General features: G+C 50.8%; 1 protein-coding gene across 1 annotated transcript in view; it reads right to left on the bottom strand.

Moving 5' to 3' along the window:
* The window catches only part of COX11 (cytochrome c oxidase copper chaperone COX11), a 32172-nt gene extending 17824 nt beyond the window's left edge, over nucleotides 1-14348 (bottom strand). The window contains exon 1 of the mRNA XM_082272555.1: nucleotides 14200-14348. Coding sequence (XP_082128681.1) covers nucleotides 14200-14250 — 51 coding nt within the window. The 5' untranslated portion in view covers nucleotides 14251-14348. The remainder of the gene's footprint in view (nucleotides 1-14199) is intronic.
* Nucleotides 14349-23010: the final 8662 nt, after the last annotated feature.

Here is a 23010-nt window from a genome sequence, read left to right as displayed (position 1 = left end):
TAGAAGGCAGGTATAGGGGGTCAGGGAAGGAGTAGAAGAGGACTGTACCTGGCAGTAGAAGGCAGGTATAGGGGGTCAGGGAAGGAGTAGAAGAGGACTGTACCTGGCAGTAGAAGGCAGGTATAGGGGGTCAGGGAAGGAGTAGCGGAAGAGTAGTGAGGTCAGTGTAGGAGTAGCAGGGAGGGAGGAAGAGAGGGAGGAGGAGGCGGCTCCTGTCTGTTGGATCATTTTTGTTTTTTTTTGTGTGAGAACTACTCTGCTTCTGAAGGGTGGATGTTTTCTAAGTTCTACCCCCAATGCCTAATACACCTCCCTAGAATCCCTATCCATTACCTGCTCATCAGTCCACTTCAGGCACAGACTCCTCTCCTGCATTACCACCTCATGTGTCTGTGGCACTACAAATCCAAGCATGCCAGGAGACGGGAGGCAGCAGCAGATTTTCAGATGAAATGTGTATAGTGTGTATGTATACTGTATGATCATTATTTATTTATTGTGCTTGGTGGTCTTAAGGTGTTTACTATTCATATACCTATCAGAGTAAGTAGAGAGCACATTTGCAGTGGAAGTGCTCTGCAGTATTTTTATTAGTGTATAATGGAAATCCAGAGTGGTGGAGTGATGGGGGAGGGAGATGGACAGAGAGATGGAAAGAGTGAGGAGTAAGGGATGGAGGAATAGATTGGGTGACAGAGAGAAGGATAGATGGAGGGATGGTGAGAGACACAGACAAATGGAACAATGGAGCAAAGGATATAGGGATGGAGTCATGGAAAGATAGAGTGAGAGACAGACAGAATAATAGAAGGATAAAAGTGATGGCGGGTAGAAAAGGGGGAGGGATATAGGGCACAAGGATTTTTGGATGGACAGTATGATGGAGAGATGGAGCAAGGGGCAGAGAAATGAAGCAAGGGACGGATGGAGCAAGAGATAAAACGATGGAGTTATGGAAAAATGAAAATAATGGAGGGTGAAGTGGTGGGAGTGACCTACAACAGAGGGATGGTTGGATGGACAGTTTAATGAAGGGATGGAGACAGGAGGGAGATGGAGGGATGGAGATGGAAGTGATGGTGTGACGGAGGGGAGATGGAAGTGATGGTGTGACGGAGACAGGAGGTGATGGGAGTCAGAAGACGATGGAGGGATGGAGTAATGGAGACAGGAGGCGGTGGCGACAGGAGGCGGTGGTGTGATGGAGACAGGAGGTGATGGAGACAGGAGGTGATGGAGACAGGAGGTGATGGAGACAGGAGGTGATGGAGACAGGAGGTGATGGAGACAGGAGGTGATGGAGACAGGAGGTGATGGAGACAGGAGGTGATGGAGACAGGAGGTGATGGAGACAGGAGGTGATGGAGACAGGAGGTGATGGTGTGATGGAGTGATGGAGACAGGAGGTGATGGAGACAGGAGGTGATGGAGACAGGAGGTGATGGAGACAGGAGGTGATGGTGTGATGGAGTGATGGAGACAGGAGGTGATGGAGACAGGAGGTGATGGAGGGATGGAGTGATGGAGACAGGAGGTGATGGAGACAGGAGGTGATGGAGGGATGGAGTGATGGAGACAGGAGGTGATGGAGACAGGAGGTGATGGTGTGATGGAGACAGGAGGTGATGGAGGTGATGGTGTGATGGAGACAGGAGGTGATGGAGACAGGAGGTGATGGAGACAGGAGGTGATGGAGACAGGAGGTGATGGAGACAGGAGGTGATGGTGTGATGGAGACAGGAGGTGATGGAGGTGATGGTGTGATGGAGACAGGAGGTGATGGAGGTGATGGTGTGATGGAGACAGGAGGTGATGGAGGGATGGTGTGATGGAGACAGGAGGTGATGGAGGGATGGAGGGATGGAGACAGGAGGTGATGGTGTGATGGAGACAGGAGGTGATGGAGACAGGAGGTGATGGAGACAGGAGGTGATGGAGACAGGAGGTGATGGAGACAGGAGGTGATGGAGACAGGAGGTGATGGAGACAGGAGGTGATGGAGACAGGAGGTGATGGAGACAGGAGGTGATGGAGACAGGAGGTGATGGAGACAGGAGGTGATGGAGACAGGAGGTGATGGAGACAGGAGGTGATGGAGACAGGAGGTGATGGAGACAGGAGGTGATGGAGGGATGGTGTGATGGAGACAGGAGGTGATGGAGGGATGGTGTGATGGAGACAGGAGGTGATGGAGGGATGGTGTGATGGAGACAAGAGGTGATGGAGTCAGAAGATGATGGAGGGATGGAGACAGGCGGTCCTTAGAATTGGGGACATAATATTTGGGTGATCCTGGTGGCTTCCAGGGGTTTCCTCTCACTTTCTGAGATGGCTATGGAACAAAAAATTAAGGGGAAATCTCTCCAGTTTGACATAGGTGATGGGTTATAATAGCCCGCCCTTACTATATCAAAAATAACATAAGAAATATGTTACTTTACCTTAATGTCTATTTTAGACCACATTGCTAATTGCATATTGTACTTCTTTGTAGCTTATGTACTGAAATTTGCAACTAAACCTGTCATTTTGTAAGTTTTGGAAAATGCCAGTAAAAACTTGGCTGTGCCAGTAAATTTTGGAGTGTCGTGTCAGTGAATTTCAGTCTGGTAGGTTGGCAACACTGGTGATACCACTGTGCCTGAGGCGGGAGCCCAGGCTCCCGGTCTGTGGCCCCGCTGCCTCTATGTCTCGCGGCCGCCGAAATTGCAGTGTGTTATAATCTATTCAGACCAGCAGCCTCCTCCAGCAGTCTTTGTCACAGACAGATGGTGGGTGTGTTACCTGACCCCACCTCCTCCTGTGTACTGTACATTGCGGGGGTCCTGGGAGTAGGCAAACGAGACGAGCGGCAAAGGTTTGGAGAGGCGTGGGGTGGGCATGGCTTGTGGGGCGGAGCCAGAGTGGCACATGGGTTAGGGAGCAGAGCGGAGAAGGTTTCCCGGCAGTAAGTGGCACATCATCATCACAGACGAGACGCACACGCACAGCACAAGTACCTACCTGCTCATCGCTGCTCAGGCACCGCTTTGCCAGCACGTGAGTACTATTTTCCTAGTGAATGTGAGTGGCTGGCTGGCATGCCTTAATTGGTTGCTCTCTATGTATGTTGTTTACTCAGCTCAAGGCAAGTCCCTCCCACTTGACCAACCAATCAGTGCCAATACAGTACCACCAGTGGCATCACAGTGCCATCAGTGGCAATACAGTGCTATCAGTGCCCCATTAGTGCCATCAGTGGCAATACAGTGCTATCAGTGCCATCAGTGGCAATACAGTACTATCAGTGTCCCATTAGTGCCATCAGTGGCAATACAGTGCCCAATCAGTGCAAAAACAGTGTCAATACAGTGCCATCAGTAACATAAAAAAAAAACATTATTAGAAGGGGTTGGGGGCGACACCGTGAGTTACCGCACTGGGTGACACCAACCCTAGTGACGCCACTGGATAGAGGGGTAATGTACCTGGCAGTAAAGGGGTAATGTAGCTGGCAGTAGAGGGGGGTAGAGGGGTAATGTACCTGGCAGTAGAGGGGGGGTACAGGGGGTGAGTAGCGGAGGAGTAGTGAGGTCAGTATAGGAGTAGAGGGGGTAATGTAGCTGGCAGTAGAGGGGGTGAGTAGCAGAGGAGTAGTGAGGTCAGTATAGGAGTAGAAGGGGTAATGTAGCTGGCAGTAGAGGGGGTAATGTAGCTGGCAGTAGAGGGGGTAATGTAGCTGGCAGTAGAGGGGTAATGTAGCTGGCAGTAGAGGGGTAATGTAGCTGGCAGTAGAGGGGTAATGTAGCTGGCAGTAGAGGGGGTGAGTAGAGGAGGAGTAGTGAGGTCAGTATAGGAGTAGAGGGGTAATGTACCTGGCAGTAGAGGGGGTAGAGGGGTAATGTACCTGTCAGTAGAGGGGGTGAGTAGAGGAAGAGTAGTGAGGTCAGTATAGGAGTAGAGGGGTAATGTAGCTGGCAGTAGAGGGGGTAATGTAGCTGGCAGTAGAGGGGGTAATGTAGCTGGCAGTAGAGGGGGTAATGTAGCTGGCAGTAGAGGGGGTAATGTAGCTGGCAGTAGAGGGGTAATGTAGCTGGCAGTAGAGGGGTAATGTAGCTGGCAGTAGAGGGGTAATGTAGCTGGCAGTAGAGGGGTAATATACCTGTCAGTAGAGGGGTAATATACCTGTCAGTAGAGGGGTAATATACCTGTCAGTAGAGGGGTAATATACCTGTCAGTAGAGGGGGTAATGTACCTGGCAGTAGAGGGGTAATATACCTGTCAGTAGAGGGGTAATATACCTGTCAGTAGAGGGGGTAATGTACCTGGCAGTAGAAGGGGTAATGTACCTGGCAGTAGAGGGGTAATATACCTGTCAGTAGAGGGGGTAATGTAGCTGGCAGTAGAGGGGGTAATGTAGCTGGCAGTAGAGGGGGTAATGTAGCTGGCAGTAGAGGGGTAATATACCTGTCAGTAGAGGGGTAATGTACCTGGCAGTAGAGGGGGTAGAGGGGTAATGTACCTGTCAGTAGAGGGGGTGAGTAGAGGAAGAGTAGTGAGGTCAGTATAGGAGTAGAGGGGTAATGTACCTGGCAGTAGAGGGGGTAGAGGGGGTAATGTAGCTGGCAGTAGAGGGGGTAATGTAGCAGGCAGTAGAGGGGGTAATGTAGCTGGCAGTAGAGGGGGTAATGTAGCTGGCAGTAGAGGGGGTAATGTAGCTGGCAGTAGAGGGGTAATGTAGCTGGCAGTAGAGGGGGTAATGTAGCTGGCAGTAGAGGGGTAATATACCTGGCAGTAGAGGGGTAATATACCTGTCAGTAGAGGGGTAATATACCTGTCAGTAGAGGGGTAATATACCTGTCAGTAGAGGGGGTAATGTACCTGTCAGTAGAGGGGTAATATACCTGTCAGTAGAGGGGGTAATGTACCTGGCAGTAGAGGGGTAATATACCTGTCAGTAGAGGGGTAATGTACCTGGCAGTAGAGGGGGTAGAGGGGTAATGTACCTGTCAGTAGAGGGGGTGAGTAGAGGAAGAGTAGTGAGGTCAGTATAGGAGTAGAGGGGTAATGTACCTGGCAGTAGAGGGGGTAGAGGGGGTAATGTAGCTGGCAGTAGAGGGGGTAATGTAGCTGGCAGTAGAGGGGGTAATGTAGCTGGCAGTAGAGGGGGTAATGTAGCTGGCAGTAGAGGGGGTAATGTAGCTGGCAGTAGAGGGGGTAATGTAGCTGGCAGTAGAGGGGTAATGTAGCTGGCAGTAGAGGGGTAATGTAGCTGGCAGTAGAGGGGTAATATACCTGTCAGTAGAGGGGTAATATACCTGTCAGTAGAGGGGTAATATACCTGTCAGTAGAGGGGTAATATACCTGTCAGTAGAGGGGGTAATGTACCTGGCAGTAGAGGGGTAATATACCTGTCAGTAGAGGGGTAATATACCTGTCAGTAGAGGGGGTAATGTACCTGTCAGTAGAGGGGTAATATACCTGTCAGTAGAGGGGTAATGTACCTGGCAGTAGAGGGGGTAATGTACCTGGCAGTAGAGGGGTAATATACCTGTCAGTAGAGGGGTAATGTACCTGGCAGTAGAGGGGGTAGAGGGGTAATGTACCTGTCAGTAGAGGGGGTGAGTAGAGGAAGAGTAGTGAGGTCAGTATAGGAGTAGAGGGGTAATGTACCTGGCAGTAGAGGGGGTAGAGGGGTAATGTAGCTGGCAGTAGAGGGGGTAATGTAGCTGGCAGTAGAGGGGGTAATGTAGCTGGCAGTAGAGGGGGTAATGTAGCTGGCAGTAGAGGGGGTAATGTAGCTGGCAGTAGAGGGGGTAATGTAGCTGGCAGTAGAGGGGGTAATGTAGCTGGCAGTAGAGGGGTAATGTAGCTGGCAGTAGAGGGGGTAATGTAGCTGGCAGTAGAGGGGGTAATGTAGCTGGCAGTAGAGGGGGTAATGTAGCTGGCAGTAGAGGGGGTAATGTAGCTGGCAGTAGAGGGGGTAATGTAGCTGGCAGTAGAGGGGGTAATGTAGCTGGCAGTAGAGGGGGTAATGTAGCTGGCAGTAGAGGGGGTAATGTAGCTGGCAGTAGAGGGGGTAATGTAGCTGGCAGTAGAGGGGTAATGTAGCTGGCAGTAGAGGGGGTAATGTAGCTGGCAGTAGAGGGGGTAATGTAGCTGGCAGTAGAGGGGGTAATGTAGCTGGCAGTAGAGGGGTAATGTAGCTGGCAGTAGAGGGGGTAATGTAGCTGGCAGTAGAGGGGTAATGTAGCTGGCAGTAGAGGGGGTAATGTAGCTGGCAGTAGAGGGGGTAATGTAGCTGGCAGTAGAGGGGGTAATGTAGCTGGCAGTAGAGGGGGTAGAGGGGTAATGTAGCTGGCAGTAGAGGGGTAATGTAGCTGGCAGTAGAGGGGGTAATGTAGCTGGCAGTAGAGGGGGTAGAGGGGTAATGTAGCTGGCAGTAGAGGGGTAATGTAGCTGGCAGTAGAGGGGTAATGTAGCTGGCAGTAGAGGGGGTAATGTAGCTGGCAGTAGAGGGGGTAGAGGGGTAATGTAGCTGGCAGTAGAGGGGTAATGTAGCTGGCAGTAGAGGGGGTAGAGGGGTAATGTAGCTGGCAGTAGAGGGGGTAATGTAGCTGGCAGTAGAGGGGGTAATGTAGCTGGCAGTAGAGGGGGTAATGTAGCTGGCAGTAGAGGGGGTAATGTAGCTGGCAGTAGAGGGGGTAGAGGGGTAATGTAGCTGGCAGTAGAGGGGTAATGTAGCTGGCAGTAGAGGGGGTAGAGGGGTAATGTAGCTGGCAGTAGAGGGGTAATGTAGCTGGCAGTAGAGGGGGTAATGTAGCTGGCAGTAGAGGGGGTAATGTAGCTGGCAGTAGAGGGGGTAGAGGGGTAATGTAGCTGGCAGTAGAGGGGTAATGTAGCTGGCAGTAGAGGGGGTAGAGGGGTAATGTAGCTGGCAGTAGAGGGGTAATGTAGCTGGCAGTAGAGGGGGTAATGTAGCTGGCAGTAGAGGGGGTAGAGGGGTAATGTAGCTGGCAGTAGAGGGGTAATGTAGCTGGCAGTAGAGGGGGTAGAGGGGTAATGTAGCTGGCAGTAGAGGGGTAATGTAGCTGGCAGTAGAGGGGGTAATGTAGCTGGCAGTAGAGGGGGTAATGTAGCTGGCAGTAGAGGGGTAATGTAGCAGGCAGTAGAGGGGTAATGTAGCAGGCAGTAGAGGGGTAATGTACCTGGCAGTAGAGGGGTAATGTACCTGGCAGTAGAGGGGTAATGTAGCAGGCAGTAGAGGGGTAATGTAGCAGGCAGTAGAGGGGTAATGTAGCAGGCAGTAGAGGGGTAATATACCTGGCAGTAGAGGGGTAATATACCTGGCAGTAGAGGGGTAATATACCTGGCAGTAGAGGGGGTAATGTAGCTGGCAGTAGAGGGGGTAATGTAGCTGGCAGTAGAGGGGTAATGTAGCTGGCAGTAGAGGGGGTAATATACCTGGCAGTAGAGGGGGTAATGTAGCTGGCAGTAGAGGGGGTAATGTAGCTGGCAGTAGAGGGGGTAGAGGGGTAATGTAGCTGGCAGTAGAGGGGTAATGTAGCTGGCAGTAGAGGGGGTAGAGGGGTAATGTAGCTGGCAGTAGAGGGGTAATGTAGCTGGCAGTAGAGGGGGTAATGTAGCTGGCAGTAGAGGGGGTAGAGGGGTAATGTAGCTGGCAGTAGAGGGGTAATGTAGCTGGCAGTAGAGGGGGTAGAGGGGTAATGTAGCTGGCAGTAGAGGGGTAATGTAGCTGGCAGTAGAGGGGGTAATGTAGCTGGCAGTAGAGGGGGTAATGTAGCTGGCAGTAGAGGGGGTAATGTAGCTGGCAGTAGAGGGGTAATGTAGCAGGCAGTAGAGGGGTAATGTAGCAGGCAGTAGAGGGGTAATGTAGCTGGCAGTAGAGGGGTAATGTACCTGGCAGTAGAGGGGTAATGTAGCAGGCAGTAGAGGGGTAATGTAGCAGGCAGTAGAGGGGTAATGTAGCAGGCAGTAGAGGGGTAATATACCTGGCAGTAGAGGGGTAATATACCTGGCAGTAGAGGGGTAATATACCTGGCAGTAGAGGGGGTAATGTAGCTGGCAGTAGAGGGGGTAATATACCTGGCAGTAGAGGGGTAATATACCTGGCAGTAGAGGGGGTAATGTAGCTGGCAGTAGAGGGGGTAATGTAGCTGGCAGTAGAGGGGTAATGTAGCTGGCAGTAGAGGGGTAATGTAGCAGGCAGTAGAGGGGTAATGTAGCTGGCAGTAGAGGGGTAATGTAGCTGGCAGTAGAGGGGTAATGTACCTGGCAGTAGAGGGGTAATGTAGCAGGCAGTAGAGGGGTAATGTAGCAGGCAGTAGAGGGGTAATGTAGCAGGCAGTAGAGGGGTAATATACCTGGCAGTAGAGGGGTAATATACCTGGCAGTAGAGGGGTAATATACCTGGCAGTAGAGGGGGTAATGTAGCTGGCAGTAGAGGGGGTAATATACCTGGCAGTAGAGGGGTAATATACCTGGCAGTAGAGGGGGTAATGTAGCTGGCAGTAGAGGGGGTAATGTAGCTGGCAGTAGAGGGGTAATGTAGCTGGCAGTAGAGGGGTAATATACCTGGCAGTAGAGGGGGTAATGTAGCTGGCAGTAGAGGGGGTAATATACCTGGCAGTAGAGGGGTAATATACCTGGCAGTAGAGGGGGTAATATACCTGGCAGTAGAGGGGTAATATACCTGGCAGTAGAGGGGTAATATACCTGGCAGTAGAGGGGGTAATGTAGCTGGCAGTAGAGGGGTAATGTAGCTGGCAGTAGAGGGGGTAATGTAGCTGGCAGTAGAGGGGGTAATGTAGCTGGCAGTAGAGGGGTAATGTAGCAGGCAGTAGAGGGGTAATGTAGCAGGCAGTAGAGGGGTAATGTAGCAGGCAGTAGAGGGGTAATATACCTGGCAGTAGAGGGGTAATATACCTGGCAGTAGAGGGGTAATATACCTGGCAGTAGAGGGGTAATGTAGCTGGCAGTAGAGGGGTAATGTAGCTGGCAGTAGAGGGGTAATATACCTGTCAGTAGAGGGGTAATATACCTGTCAGTAGAGGGGTAATATACCTGTCAGTAGAGGGGTAATATACCTGTCAGTAGAGGGGGTAATGTACCTGGCAGTAGAGGGGTAATATACCTGTCAGTAGAGGGGTAATATACCTGTCAGTAGAGGGGGTAATGTACCTGGCAGTAGAAGGGGTAATGTACCTGGCAGTAGAGGGGTAATATACCTGTCAGTAGAGGGGGTAATGTAGCTGGCAGTAGAGGGGGTAATGTAGCTGGCAGTAGAGGGGGTAATGTAGCTGGCAGTAGAGGGGTAATATACCTGTCAGTAGAGGGGTAATGTACCTGGCAGTAGAGGGGGTAGAGGGGTAATGTACCTGTCAGTAGAGGGGGTGAGTAGAGGAAGAGTAGTGAGGTCAGTATAGGAGTAGAGGGGTAATGTACCTGGCAGTAGAGGGGGTAGAGGGGGTAATGTAGCTGGCAGTAGAGGGGGTAATGTAGCAGGCAGTAGAGGGGGTAATGTAGCTGGCAGTAGAGGGGGTAATGTAGCTGGCAGTAGAGGGGGTAATGTAGCTGGCAGTAGAGGGGTAATGTAGCTGGCAGTAGAGGGGGTAATGTAGCTGGCAGTAGAGGGGTAATATACCTGGCAGTAGAGGGGTAATATACCTGTCAGTAGAGGGGTAATATACCTGTCAGTAGAGGGGTAATATACCTGTCAGTAGAGGGGGTAATGTACCTGTCAGTAGAGGGGTAATATACCTGTCAGTAGAGGGGGTAATGTACCTGGCAGTAGAGGGGTAATATACCTGTCAGTAGAGGGGTAATGTACCTGGCAGTAGAGGGGGTAGAGGGGTAATGTACCTGTCAGTAGAGGGGGTGAGTAGAGGAAGAGTAGTGAGGTCAGTATAGGAGTAGAGGGGTAATGTACCTGGCAGTAGAGGGGGTAGAGGGGGTAATGTAGCTGGCAGTAGAGGGGGTAATGTAGCTGGCAGTAGAGGGGGTAATGTAGCTGGCAGTAGAGGGGGTAATGTAGCTGGCAGTAGAGGGGGTAATGTAGCTGGCAGTAGAGGGGGTAATGTAGCTGGCAGTAGAGGGGGTAATGTAGCTGGCAGTAGAGGGGGTAATGTAGCTGGCAGTAGAGGGGTAATGTAGCTGGCAGTAGAGGGGTAATGTAGCTGGCAGTAGAGGGGTAATATACCTGTCAGTAGAGGGGTAATATACCTGTCAGTAGAGGGGTAATATACCTGTCAGTAGAGGGGTAATATACCTGTCAGTAGAGGGGGTAATGTACCTGGCAGTAGAGGGGTAATATACCTGTCAGTAGAGGGGTAATATACCTGTCAGTAGAGGGGGTAATGTACCTGTCAGTAGAGGGGTAATATACCTGTCAGTAGAGGGGTAATGTACCTGGCAGTAGAGGGGGTAATGTACCTGGCAGTAGAGGGGTAATATACCTGTCAGTAGAGGGGTAATGTACCTGGCAGTAGAGGGGGTAGAGGGGTAATGTACCTGTCAGTAGAGGGGGTGAGTAGAGGAAGAGTAGTGAGGTCAGTATAGGAGTAGAGGGGTAATGTACCTGGCAGTAGAGGGGGTAGAGGGGTAATGTAGCTGGCAGTAGAGGGGGTAATGTAGCTGGCAGTAGAGGGGGTAATGTAGCTGGCAGTAGAGGGGGTAATGTAGCTGGCAGTAGAGGGGGTAATGTAGCTGGCAGTAGAGGGGGTAATGTAGCTGGCAGTAGAGGGGGTAATGTAGCTGGCAGTAGAGGGGTAATGTAGCTGGCAGTAGAGGGGGTAATGTAGCTGGCAGTAGAGGGGGTAATGTAGCTGGCAGTAGAGGGGGTAATGTAGCTGGCAGTAGAGGGGGTAATGTAGCTGGCAGTAGAGGGGGTAATGTAGCTGGCAGTAGAGGGGGTAATGTAGCTGGCAGTAGAGGGGGTAATGTAGCTGGCAGTAGAGGGGGTAATGTAGCTGGCAGTAGAGGGGGTAATGTAGCTGGCAGTAGAGGGGTAATGTAGCTGGCAGTAGAGGGGGTAATGTAGCTGGCAGTAGAGGGGGTAATGTAGCTGGCAGTAGAGGGGGTAATGTAGCTGGCAGTAGAGGGGTAATGTAGCTGGCAGTAGAGGGGGTAATGTAGCTGGCAGTAGAGGGGTAATGTAGCTGGCAGTAGAGGGGGTAATGTAGCTGGCAGTAGAGGGGGTAATGTAGCTGGCAGTAGAGGGGGTAATGTAGCTGGCAGTAGAGGGGGTAGAGGGGTAATGTAGCTGGCAGTAGAGGGGTAATGTAGCTGGCAGTAGAGGGGGTAATGTAGCTGGCAGTAGAGGGGGTAGAGGGGTAATGTAGCTGGCAGTAGAGGGGTAATGTAGCTGGCAGTAGAGGGGTAATGTAGCTGGCAGTAGAGGGGGTAATGTAGCTGGCAGTAGAGGGGGTAGAGGGGTAATGTAGCTGGCAGTAGAGGGGTAATGTAGCTGGCAGTAGAGGGGGTAGAGGGGTAATGTAGCTGGCAGTAGAGGGGGTAATGTAGCTGGCAGTAGAGGGGGTAATGTAGCTGGCAGTAGAGGGGGTAATGTAGCTGGCAGTAGAGGGGGTAATGTAGCTGGCAGTAGAGGGGGTAGAGGGGTAATGTAGCTGGCAGTAGAGGGGTAATGTAGCTGGCAGTAGAGGGGGTAGAGGGGTAATGTAGCTGGCAGTAGAGGGGTAATGTAGCTGGCAGTAGAGGGGGTAATGTAGCTGGCAGTAGAGGGGGTAATGTAGCTGGCAGTAGAGGGGGTAGAGGGGTAATGTAGCTGGCAGTAGAGGGGTAATGTAGCTGGCAGTAGAGGGGGTAGAGGGGTAATGTAGCTGGCAGTAGAGGGGTAATGTAGCTGGCAGTAGAGGGGGTAATGTAGCTGGCAGTAGAGGGGGTAGAGGGGTAATGTAGCTGGCAGTAGAGGGGTAATGTAGCTGGCAGTAGAGGGGGTAGAGGGGTAATGTAGCTGGCAGTAGAGGGGGTAATGTAGCTGGCAGTAGAGGGGGTAATGTAGCTGGCAGTAGAGGGGGTAATGTAGCTGGCAGTAGAGGGGTAATGTAGCAGGCAGTAGAGGGGTAATGTAGCAGGCAGTAGAGGGGTAATGTACCTGGCAGTAGAGGGGTAATGTACCTGGCAGTAGAGGGGTAATGTAGCAGGCAGTAGAGGGGTAATGTAGCAGGCAGTAGAGGGGTAATGTAGCAGGCAGTAGAGGGGTAATATACCTGGCAGTAGAGGGGTAATATACCTGGCAGTAGAGGGGTAATATACCTGGCAGTAGAGGGGGTAATGTAGCTGGCAGTAGAGGGGGTAATGTAGCTGGCAGTAGAGGGGTAATGTAGCTGGCAGTAGAGGGGGTAATATACCTGGCAGTAGAGGGGGTAATGTAGCTGGCAGTAGAGGGGGTAATGTAGCTGGCAGTAGAGGGGGTAGAGGGGTAATGTAGCTGGCAGTAGAGGGGTAATGTAGCTGGCAGTAGAGGGGGTAGAGGGGTAATGTAGCTGGCAGTAGAGGGGTAATGTAGCTGGCAGTAGAGGGGGTAATGTAGCTGGCAGTAGAGGGGGTAGAGGGGTAATGTAGCTGGCAGTAGAGGGGTAATGTAGCTGGCAGTAGAGGGGGTAGAGGGGTAATGTAGCTGGCAGTAGAGGGGTAATGTAGCTGGCAGTAGAGGGGGTAATGTAGCTGGCAGTAGAGGGGGTAATGTAGCTGGCAGTAGAGGGGGTAATGTAGCTGGCAGTAGAGGGGTAATGTAGCAGGCAGTAGAGGGGTAATGTAGCAGGCAGTAGAGGGGTAATGTAGCTGGCAGTAGAGGGGTAATGTACCTGGCAGTAGAGGGGTAATGTAGCAGGCAGTAGAGGGGTAATGTAGCAGGCAGTAGAGGGGTAATGTAGCAGGCAGTAGAGGGGTAATATACCTGGCAGTAGAGGGGTAATATACCTGGCAGTAGAGGGGTAATATACCTGGCAGTAGAGGGGGTAATGTAGCTGGCAGTAGAGGGGGTAATATACCTGGCAGTAGAGGGGTAATATACCTGGCAGTAGAGGGGGTAATGTAGCTGGCAGTAGAGGGGGTAATGTAGCTGGCAGTAGAGGGGTAATGTAGCTGGCAGTAGAGGGGTAATGTAGCAGGCAGTAGAGGGGTAATGTAGCTGGCAGTAGAGGGGTAATGTAGCTGGCAGTAGAGGGGTAATGTAGCAGGCAGTAGAGGGGTAATGTAGCAGGCAGTAGAGGGGTAATGTAGCAGGCAGTAGAGGGGTAATATACCTGGCAGTAGAGGGGTAATATACCTGGCAGTAGAGGGGTAATATACCTGGCAGTAGAGGGGGTAATGTAGCTGGCAGTAGAGGGGGTAATATACCTGGCAGTAGAGGGGTAATATACCTGGCAGTAGAGGGGGTAATGTAGCTGGCAGTAGAGGGGGTAATGTAGCTGGCAGTAGAGGGGTAATGTAGCTGGCAGTAGAGGGGTAATATACCTGGCAGTAGAGGGGGTAATGTAGCTGGCAGTAGAGGGGGTAATATACCTGGCAGTAGAGGGGTAATATACCTGGCAGTAGAGGGGGTAATATACCTGGCAGTAGAGGGGTAATATACCTGGCAGTAGAGGGGTAATATACCTGGCAGTAGAGGGGTAATATACCTGGCAGTAGAGGGGTAATGTAGCTGGCAGTAGAGGGGGTAATGTAGCTGGCAGTAGAGGGGTAATGTAGCTGGCAGTAGAGGGGGTAATGTAGCTGGCAGTAGAGGGGGTAATGTAGCTGGCAGTAGAGGGGTAATGTAGCAGGCAGTAGAGGGGTAATGTAGCAGGCAGTAGAGGGGTAATGTAGCAGGCAGTAGAGGGGTAATATACCTGGCAGTAGAGGGGTAATATACCTGGCAGTAGAGGGGTAATATACCTGGCAGTAGAGGGGTAATGTAGCTGGCAGTAGAGGGGTAATGTAGCTGGCAGTAGAGGGGGTAATATACCTGGCAGTAGAGGGGGTAATGTAGCTGGCAGTAGAGGGGGTAATATACCTGGCAGTAGAGGGGGTAATGTAGCTGGCAGTAGAGGGGGTAATATACCTGGCAGTAGAGGGGTAATATACCTGGCAGTAGAGGGGGTAATGTAGCTGGCAGTAGAGGGGTAATGTAGCTGTCAGTAGAGGGGGTGAGTAGCGGAGGAGTAGTGAGGTCAGTATAGGAGTAGAAGGGGATTGTACCTGGCAGTAGAGTCGGTAGAGGGGTACAGCGGCGTAGGACATCCCCACCATGCCCACAGCGGCGGCGGTGACATAGGTGAGGACGGTCTTGTTCCGTGTCCTCCATCCTTGCTCCGGACCCCGGCTGCTGTACCCGCGGTGACCCCTGGCCGCCCGAATCAGGCCCAGCCCAGGACTTCTAATGCACCTCAATCTCCACACTGACAGCATTGTCTGCTGAGAGGTCACATGAGCCGGTCACCTCACATCTCGCGAGACTTCCAGTCTCCTCCTACGTGGGTGGGAGGGGTGAGTGAGGTGTGTAGATGACGTCACAGGTGAATCTCTCAGAGTGGAAATAGAAGTAGCAGTATAATGTGACAGAGCCTGTGTGTGTGATTGAGTAATGGGAGCTCAGGCTCCATACTGTCCTCACATAGATGAGATATGACTGACCCCAGAGATCACAACACATAGAGGGGAGGGGCGGTGACTACACCTGAGCCATGATGGTGCTCCCACCTATAGAGGAGATGAAGGATGGTGTCAGGTCCTTCCCATCCATGTGCTGGCAGTGTCATGTCCCCAGGAATTATTTCATACATATTCTTATACTATAAGGAGTCATTCACATAGGATGTAGTCACCAACATACATGTCACATGTCTGTCTGCGCAGCCACTGTGCCCTGATTGGCTGGATTGTGATAACCTGCCCAGGAATGCATAGAACAGCTGTGTCCTGATTGGCTAGATTGGGATTATCTGCCCAGGAATGCATGAAATATCTGTGCACTGATTGGCGGGATTGGGATTACCTGCCCAGGAATGCATAGAACAGCTGTGTCCTGATTGGCTAGATTGGGACTACCCGCCCAGGAATGCATAGAACAGCTGTGCCCTGATTGGCTGGATTGGGATAACCTGCCCAGGAATGCATGAAATATCTGTGCCCTGATTGGCTGGATTGGGATTACCTGTCCAGGAATGCATAGAACAGCTGTGCCCTGATTGGCTAGATTGGGATTACCTGCCCAGGAATGCATGAAATATCTGTGCCCTGATTGGCTGGATTGGGATTACCTGTCCAGGAATGCATAGAACAACTGTGCACTGATTGGCTAGATTGGGACTTCCCGCCCAGGAATACATAGAACAGCTGTGCCCTGATTGGCTAGATTGGGATAACCTGTCCAGGATTGCATAGAACAGCTGTGCCCTGATTGGCTAGATTGGGATAACCTGTCCAGGATTGCATAGAACAGCTGTGCCCTGATTGGCTAGATTGGGATAACCTGTCCAGGAATGCATAGAACAGCTGTGTCCTGATTGGCTAGATTGGGATTACCTGCCCAGGAATGTATAGAACAGCTGTGCCCTGATTGGCTAGATTGGGATTATCTGCCCAGGAATGCATGGAATATCTGTGCCCTGATTGGCTGGATTGGGATTACCTGCCCAGGAATGCATGGAACAGCTGTGCCCTGATTGGCTAGATTGGGATTACCTGTCCAGGAATGCATAGAACAGCTGTGTCCTGATTGGCTAGATTGGGATTACCTGTCCAGGAATACATAGAACAGCTGTGCCCTGATTGGCTAGATTGGGATAACCTGTGCAGGAATGTATAGAACAGCTGTGTCCTGATTGGCTAGATTGGGATAACCTGTCCAGGATTGCATAGAACAGCTGTGCCCTGATTGGCTAGATTGGGATAACCTGTCCAGGAATGCATAGAACAGCTGTGTCCTGATTGGCTAGATTGGGATTACCTGCCCAGGAATGTATAGAACAGCTGTGCCCTGATTGGCTAGATTGGGATTATCTGCCCAGGAATGCATGGAATATCTGTGCCCTGATTGGCTGGATTGGGATTACCTGCCCAGGAATGCATGGAACAGCTGTGCCCTGATTGGCTAGATTGGGATTACCTGTCCAGGAATGCATAGAACAGCTGTGTCCTGATTGGCTAGATTGGGATTACCTGTCCAGGAATACATAGAACAGCTGTGCCCTGATTGGCTAGATTGGGATAACCTGTGCAGGAATGCATAGAACAGCTGTGTCCTGATTGGCTAGATTGGGATAACCTGTCCAGGATTGCATAGAACAGCTGTGCCCTGATTGGCTAGATTGGGATAACCTGTCCAGGAATGCATAGAACAGCTGTGTCCTGATTGGCTAGATTGGGATTACCTGCCCAGGAATGTATAGAACAGCTGTGCCCTGATTGGCTAGATTGGGATTACCTGCCCAGGAATGCATAGAACAGCTGTGTCCTGATTGGCTAGATTGGGATTACCTGTCCAGGAATGCATAGAACAGCTGTGCCCTGATTGGCTAGATTGGGATTACCTGCCCAGGAATGCATAGAACAGCTGTGTCCTGAATGGCTAGATTGGGATTACCTGTCCAGGAATGCATAGAACAGCTGTGCCCTGATTGGCTAGATTGGGATAACCTGTCCAGGAATGCATAGAACAGCTGTGCCCTGATTGGCTAGATTGGGATTATCTGCCCAGGAATGCATGGAATATCTGTGCCCTGATTGGCTAGATTGGGATTACCTGTCCAGGAATACATAGAACAGCTGTGCCCTGATTGACTAGATTGGGATTACCTGCCCAGGAATGCATAGAACAGCTGTGTCCTGATTGGCTAGATTGGGATTACCTGCCCAGGAATGCATAGAACAGCTGTGCCCTGATTTGCTAGATTGGGATTACCTGTCCAGGAATGCATAGAACAGCTGTGCCCTGATTGGCTAGATTGGGATAACCTGTCCAGGAATGCATAGAACAGCTGTGCCCTGATTGGCTAGATTGGGATAACCTGTCCAGGAATGCATAGAACAGCTGTGTCCTGATTGGCTAGATTGGGATTACCTGCCCAGGAATGCATAGAACAGCTGTGCCCTGATTGGCTAGATTGGGATAACCTGTCCAGGAATGCATAGAACAGCTGTGTTCTGATTGGCTGGATTGGGATTACCTGCCCAGGAATGCATGGAATATCTGTGCCCTGATTGGCTGGATTGGGATTACCTGCCCAGGAATGCATGGAACAGCTGTGCCCTGATTGGCTGGATTGGCATTACCTGCCCAGGAATGCATGGAACAGCTGTGTCCTGATTGGCTGGATTGGGATTACCTGTCCAGGAATGCATAGAACAGCTGTGCCCTGATTGGCTAGATTGGGATAACCTGTCCAGGAATGCATAGAACAGCTGTGCCCTGATTGGCTAGATTGGGATAACCTGTCCTGGAATGCATAGAACAGCTGTGTCCTGATTGGCTAGATTGGGATTACCTGCCCAGGAATGCATAGAACAGCTGTGCCCTGATTGGCTAGATTGGGATAACCTGTCCAGGAATGCATAGAACAGCTGTGTTCTGATTGGCTGGATTGGGATTACCTGCCCAGGAATGCATAGAACAGCTGTGCCCTGATTGGCTAGATTGGGATTACCTGCCCAGGAATGCATGGAATATCTGTGCCCTGATTGGCTGGATTGGGATTACCTGCCCAGGAATGCATGGAACAGCTGTGCCCTGATTGGCTGGATTGGGGTTACCTGCCCAGGAATGCATGGAACAGCTGTGCCCTGATTGGCTAGATTGGGATAACCTGTCCAGGAATGCATAGAACAGCTGTGCCCTGATTGGCTAGATTGGGATAACCTGTCCAGGAATGCATAGAACAGCTGTGTCCTGATTGGCTAGATTGGGATTACCTGCCCAGGAATGCATAGAACAGCTGTGTTCTGATTGGCTGGATTGGGATTACCTGCCCAGGAATGCATAGAACAGCTGTGCCCTGATTGGCTAGATTGGGATTACCTGCCCAGGAATGCATGGAATATCTGTGCCCTGATTGGCTGGATTGGGATTACCTGCCCAGGAATGCATGGAACAGCTGTGCCCTGATTGGCTGGATTGGCATTACCTGCCCAGGAATGCATGGAACAGCTGTGCCCTGATCGGCTGGATTGGGGTTACCTGCCCAGGAATGCATGGAACAGCTGTGCCCTGATTGGCTGGATTGGGATTGCCTGCCCAGGAATGCATGGAACAGCTGTGTCCTGATTGGCTAGATTGGAATTACCTGCCTAGGAATTCATGGAACAGCTGTGCCCTGATTGGCTGGATTGGGATTACCTGCCCAGGAATGCATAGAACAGCTGTGCACTGATTGGCTAGATTGGGACTACCCGCCCAGGAATGCATAGAACAGCTGTGCCATGATTGGCTAGATTGGGATAACCTGCCCAGGAATGCATAGGACAACTGTGTCCTGATTGGCTGGATTGGGATTACCTGCCCAGGAATACATAGAACAGCTGTGCCCTTATTGGCTAGATTGGGATAACCTGTCCAGGAATGCATAGAACAGCTGTGCCCTTATTGGCTAGATTGGGATAACCTGTCCAGGAATGCATAGAACAGCTGTGCCCTGATTGGCTAGATTGGGATAACCTGTCCAGGAATGCATAGAACAGCTGTGTCCTGATTGGCTAGATTGGGATTACCTGTCCAGGAATGCATAGAACAGCTGTGCCCTGATTGGCTAGATTGGGATAACCTGTCCAGGAATGCATAGAACAGCTGTGCCCTGATTGGCTAGTTTGGGATTACCTGCCCAGGAATGCATAGAACAGCTGTGCCCTGATTGACTAGATTGGGATTACCTGCCCAGGAATGCATAGAACAGCTGTGCCCTGATTGGCTAGATTGGGATAACCTGCCCAGGAATACATAGAACAGCTGTGCCCTGATTGGCTAGATTGGGATAACCTGTCCAGGAATGCATAGAAAGAACAGCTGTGCCCTGATTGGCTAGATTGTGATAACCTGCCCAGGAATACATAGAACAGCTGTGCCCTGATTGGCTAGATTGGGATTACCTGCCCAGGTATTCTTTAACCATGTAGATGCTCTGGCTTCCCTCAATATGCATTTATGTGACTATTAGAGATGGGCCCGGGCGTGTTAGGGATCCCACCCTGCCTGATCCCGCCAGGAAGCTGACACTACACAGGTCCACAGCTACACAGATCAGGCAAATGTCTCACTGCCTGTGATTGGCGGTGCGCAGTGTTGGCTTTCTGGTGGGATCGGGCAGGTGGGATCTCAAACACGCCCAAGCCCATTCCTAGTGATTATGTATACACAGTTCTGAATTTACTCCATACAGGATGGGTCCTGGACTCAAGATAGACTATATTGTCAAAAGTATTGGGACGCCTGCCTTTACACACACATGAACTTTGATGGAATCCCAGTATTAGTCCGTAGGGTTCAATATTGAGTTGGCCCACCCTGTGCAGCTATAACAGCTTCAACTCTTCTGGGAAGGCTGTCCACTAGGTTATAGGTGGGTTCACATATGTGCAAACTGTATGCGGGTTTTGTATGACATGCAAGTGTGACCGGCTTTTAAAGGAGGGGATTGCAAAAGGGTCCTGTGCATCTTTGCGAATGTAAGAATAAATTTGGACCTGAACCGGTGAACATTCACACACCGGACCCCAGGCACAAACCTGCAACCGCACATATGTGAAACCGACCTTAGAAGTGTGTCTATGGGAATGTTTGACCATTCTTCCAGTAGAGCACTTGTAAGGTCAGACACTGATGTTGGACAAGAATGCCTGGCTCACAGTCTCTGCTCTAATTCATCCTAAAGGTGTTCTATCAGGTTGAGGTCAGGACTCTTTGTAGTTCCTCCACCCCAAACTCGCTCATTCATGTCTTTATGAACTTTGCTTTGTGCACTGGTCCAAATCATTTGGTGGAGGGGGGATTATGGTGTGGGGTTGTTTTTCAGGTGTTGGGCTTGACTTAGTTTTAATGCAACTGGAAAATGTCAAAAGGCCCTTACGGTAGGTTCAGGTCATTTACTGTACATATCTCACAAACTCTGAAAAATTCAGAGATGGCATCATCCTGTCCTGCCTTGTTGCTAGAACATTGGTAAAATAACCCGTTGTACCTTGTCACTCTCATTATCACAAGAGTGAAGCCTGTCTGATTCAAATCCCTGCGCATGCACACTCCCTCATCTCTGTTATAGTGGCTCAAGCTCATTGTTGCTTTGACGAAGGAGACAGCAAACCAAGCATGCACAGGAATCATTTAAGCAACATCCTAACAGCAAGGCAGGACAGGGGGCACCATCTCTGGGAGTTTTTCAGCCAGGCTCCAATAGGTAAATAATTGGCCTACACCTACAGCATCTGTGTCCGTTCAGCCACTGCATCCACATACACGTACATTACATGCATTGCCTGCACAGAGCATCTGGCAGCTCCAGCCACATAAATAATCAGCCACTTTATGATGTACAGGCCTGATCAGCCAGGCAATCTTGAAGAGGTGGAGATACACCTGAACATGAAAGATCACTTTTTATTTTAAGAAATGAATTGGCAAGGAATAAGTAATAAGAAAAAAGTGGATTTTCACTTACCGTATAATCCATTTCTCTGATGTTCATTGACGGACACAGCTCCTGATCTTCATAACCATCGGGTTATACTGCCCCCTACAGGAGTAGGACACTAGGCAGAAAAATAATCTGGCTACGCCTATGGGCAGTCCCAGGAGGGTATACGCCCTCTCTCTGCTATAGGTACTCAGTTTTATTACAAGCAATGTCAGAAGAATTCCAACTCCACAGAGGGGTGGGTGCTGTGTCCATCAATGAACATCAGAGAAATGGATTTTACGGTAATTTAAAAATCGAATTTTCTCTTTCGTTCATTGACGGACACAGCTCCTGATCTTCATAACCATTGGGACATCCCAAAGCAGTGTTAAACATGAGGGGTGGGAACAGCAAAAAAATTCCCAAGGCTAAACAGTAGCTCAACAAGGCAACATGAGCTCAACCAAAACAACTGGAGCTCACCTGAAAAAAGACAATACACCCTCATGAGGATCAGGTCCTTTAACTACCTCCCACCCGGGCCATTGTAAATATACGGCCGGGTGGGAGTCTCGTCCTTCTGAATGGATGTTCCGGAACGTCCTTCAGAAGGAGAGAGATCGCGCCGCCGCGGGCATGCGCAGCGGCGCGATCTCGATGTGCCTGTGTCCCTCGGACACAGAGCAACATCATTCGGCAGGAGGGCCCTGTGATTGGCTCTCCTGATCACATGACGGCTGTGTCCAATCACAGCCGTCATGTAATGTAAATAGAGCCGTTGTAACGGCTTCGATCTCTTCTCCTCCTGACAGATCCTGTCAGTGAGGAGAAGAGAAGAGGATCGGTGCTGCTGCTGGGGTGATCAGTGAGTATTTCTAATTACTCACTGATCACAGGGGGGGTCTGTGCTGGTAATCAGATGATTGATTACCAGTGCAGCCTTGGGGGGGGAGGGGTGCCACTAAGCCACCAGGGATGCCCACCCATGACCACCAGGGATGCCCACCATGGCCACCAGGGATGGCAAGCAGGGCTCAGAGAGCCCCCCAGTGCCCTCCCTATCAGTGTTGCCCACCAATGCCATCTATCAGTGCTGCCCACCAGTGCCGTTATTGCCATCTATCAGTGCCGCCCACCAGTGCCCATTACTGCCCACCAGTGCCGCCTATCAGTGCCCCCCATCAGTGCCGATCAGTGCCCCCATCAGTGCCGATCAGTGCCGATCATTGCCGCCCAACAGTGCCACCTATCAGTGCCCATCAGTGCCCATCAGTGCCGCCAATCAGTGCCCATCAGTGATGCCTATCAGTGCCCATCAGCGCTGCCTATCAGTGCCCACCAATGCTGCATATCAGTGCTATCTATCAGTGCCACATATCAGTGCCCATCAGTGCTGCATATCAGTGCTACCTATCAGTGCCCATCAGTGCTGCATATCAGTGCCACCCCATCAGTGCCACCCCATCAGTGTCTCCTCATCAGTGCCTGTCAGTGCGGCATCATCAGTGCTCATCAGTGCAGGAAAAAACTTATCTATTCACAAAATTTTATAACCTAAACAAAAAAACTTTTTTTTTTTTTCAAAATTTTCAGTCTTTTTTTATTTGTGCACCAAAAAAGAAAAAACCTGACGGTGATCAAATACCACCAAAAGAAAGCTCTATTTGTGGGGAAAAAATGACACAAATTTGGTTTAGGTACAGTGTTGCATGACCTCGCAATTGTCATTCAAATTGCAACAGCGCTAAAAGCTGAAAATTGGTCTGGGAAGGAAGGGGGTTTAAGTGCCCAGTATTGAGGTAGTTAAACAGCAGGCTGCAAAACCGACAACCAGGTAGCCGCCTTGCAAACCTGCGTCACTGACGCCTGATGACAGAAGACCCAGGAGGTGTCAGGGTGCCAGGAAACCAGACCCAATGGAGATGCAGGTAAAATAAAGCAGTTTATTGGAGCAAACAACGAAAAAGAAAAAAACGCACAGCAAGAGTGAGGAAGTGACAGCAAGAAAAAGCTGGGGTCAAGTCCAGAAGTGGGTAGTCATCCAAGCCTAGGTCGAGTCTATAAGCGGATCGTCTGCTGATAAGGGGTCATCTGCCGATGTGGGGTCGAGAGCCAGGAGAGTCGTCATCCAAGCCAGGTTATACACAGAGGAACACAGAGAACAGAAGACTGCTAGCAGAGATGCACCTTGAAGCACAAGCACACGGGCAAGGACAGCAACCCGTCAGGTGTGCAGCATCATCACTGTGTGACACCCAGGAAGCAAGCAAGTGATGATGCAATCAGAGATAATAAGAGACAGCAGTCTGCACATGTCCAAGATGGCTGCCAACAGGAGGGCAAAGGAAGACCTTGACAGGAGGCACCAGGTGCCCGAGTAGAGTACGCCTTGACAGGGAAAGGAGGA

This window comes from Pelophylax lessonae, assembly GCF_965119305.1.
Source record: "Pelophylax lessonae genome assembly, chromosome: 11".
Taxonomy (NCBI): Eukaryota; Metazoa; Chordata; class Amphibia; order Anura; family Ranidae; genus Pelophylax; species Pelophylax lessonae.
Note: the sequence above shows the minus strand (reverse complement) of the source record. Positions and strands in the feature narration are given on the sequence as shown.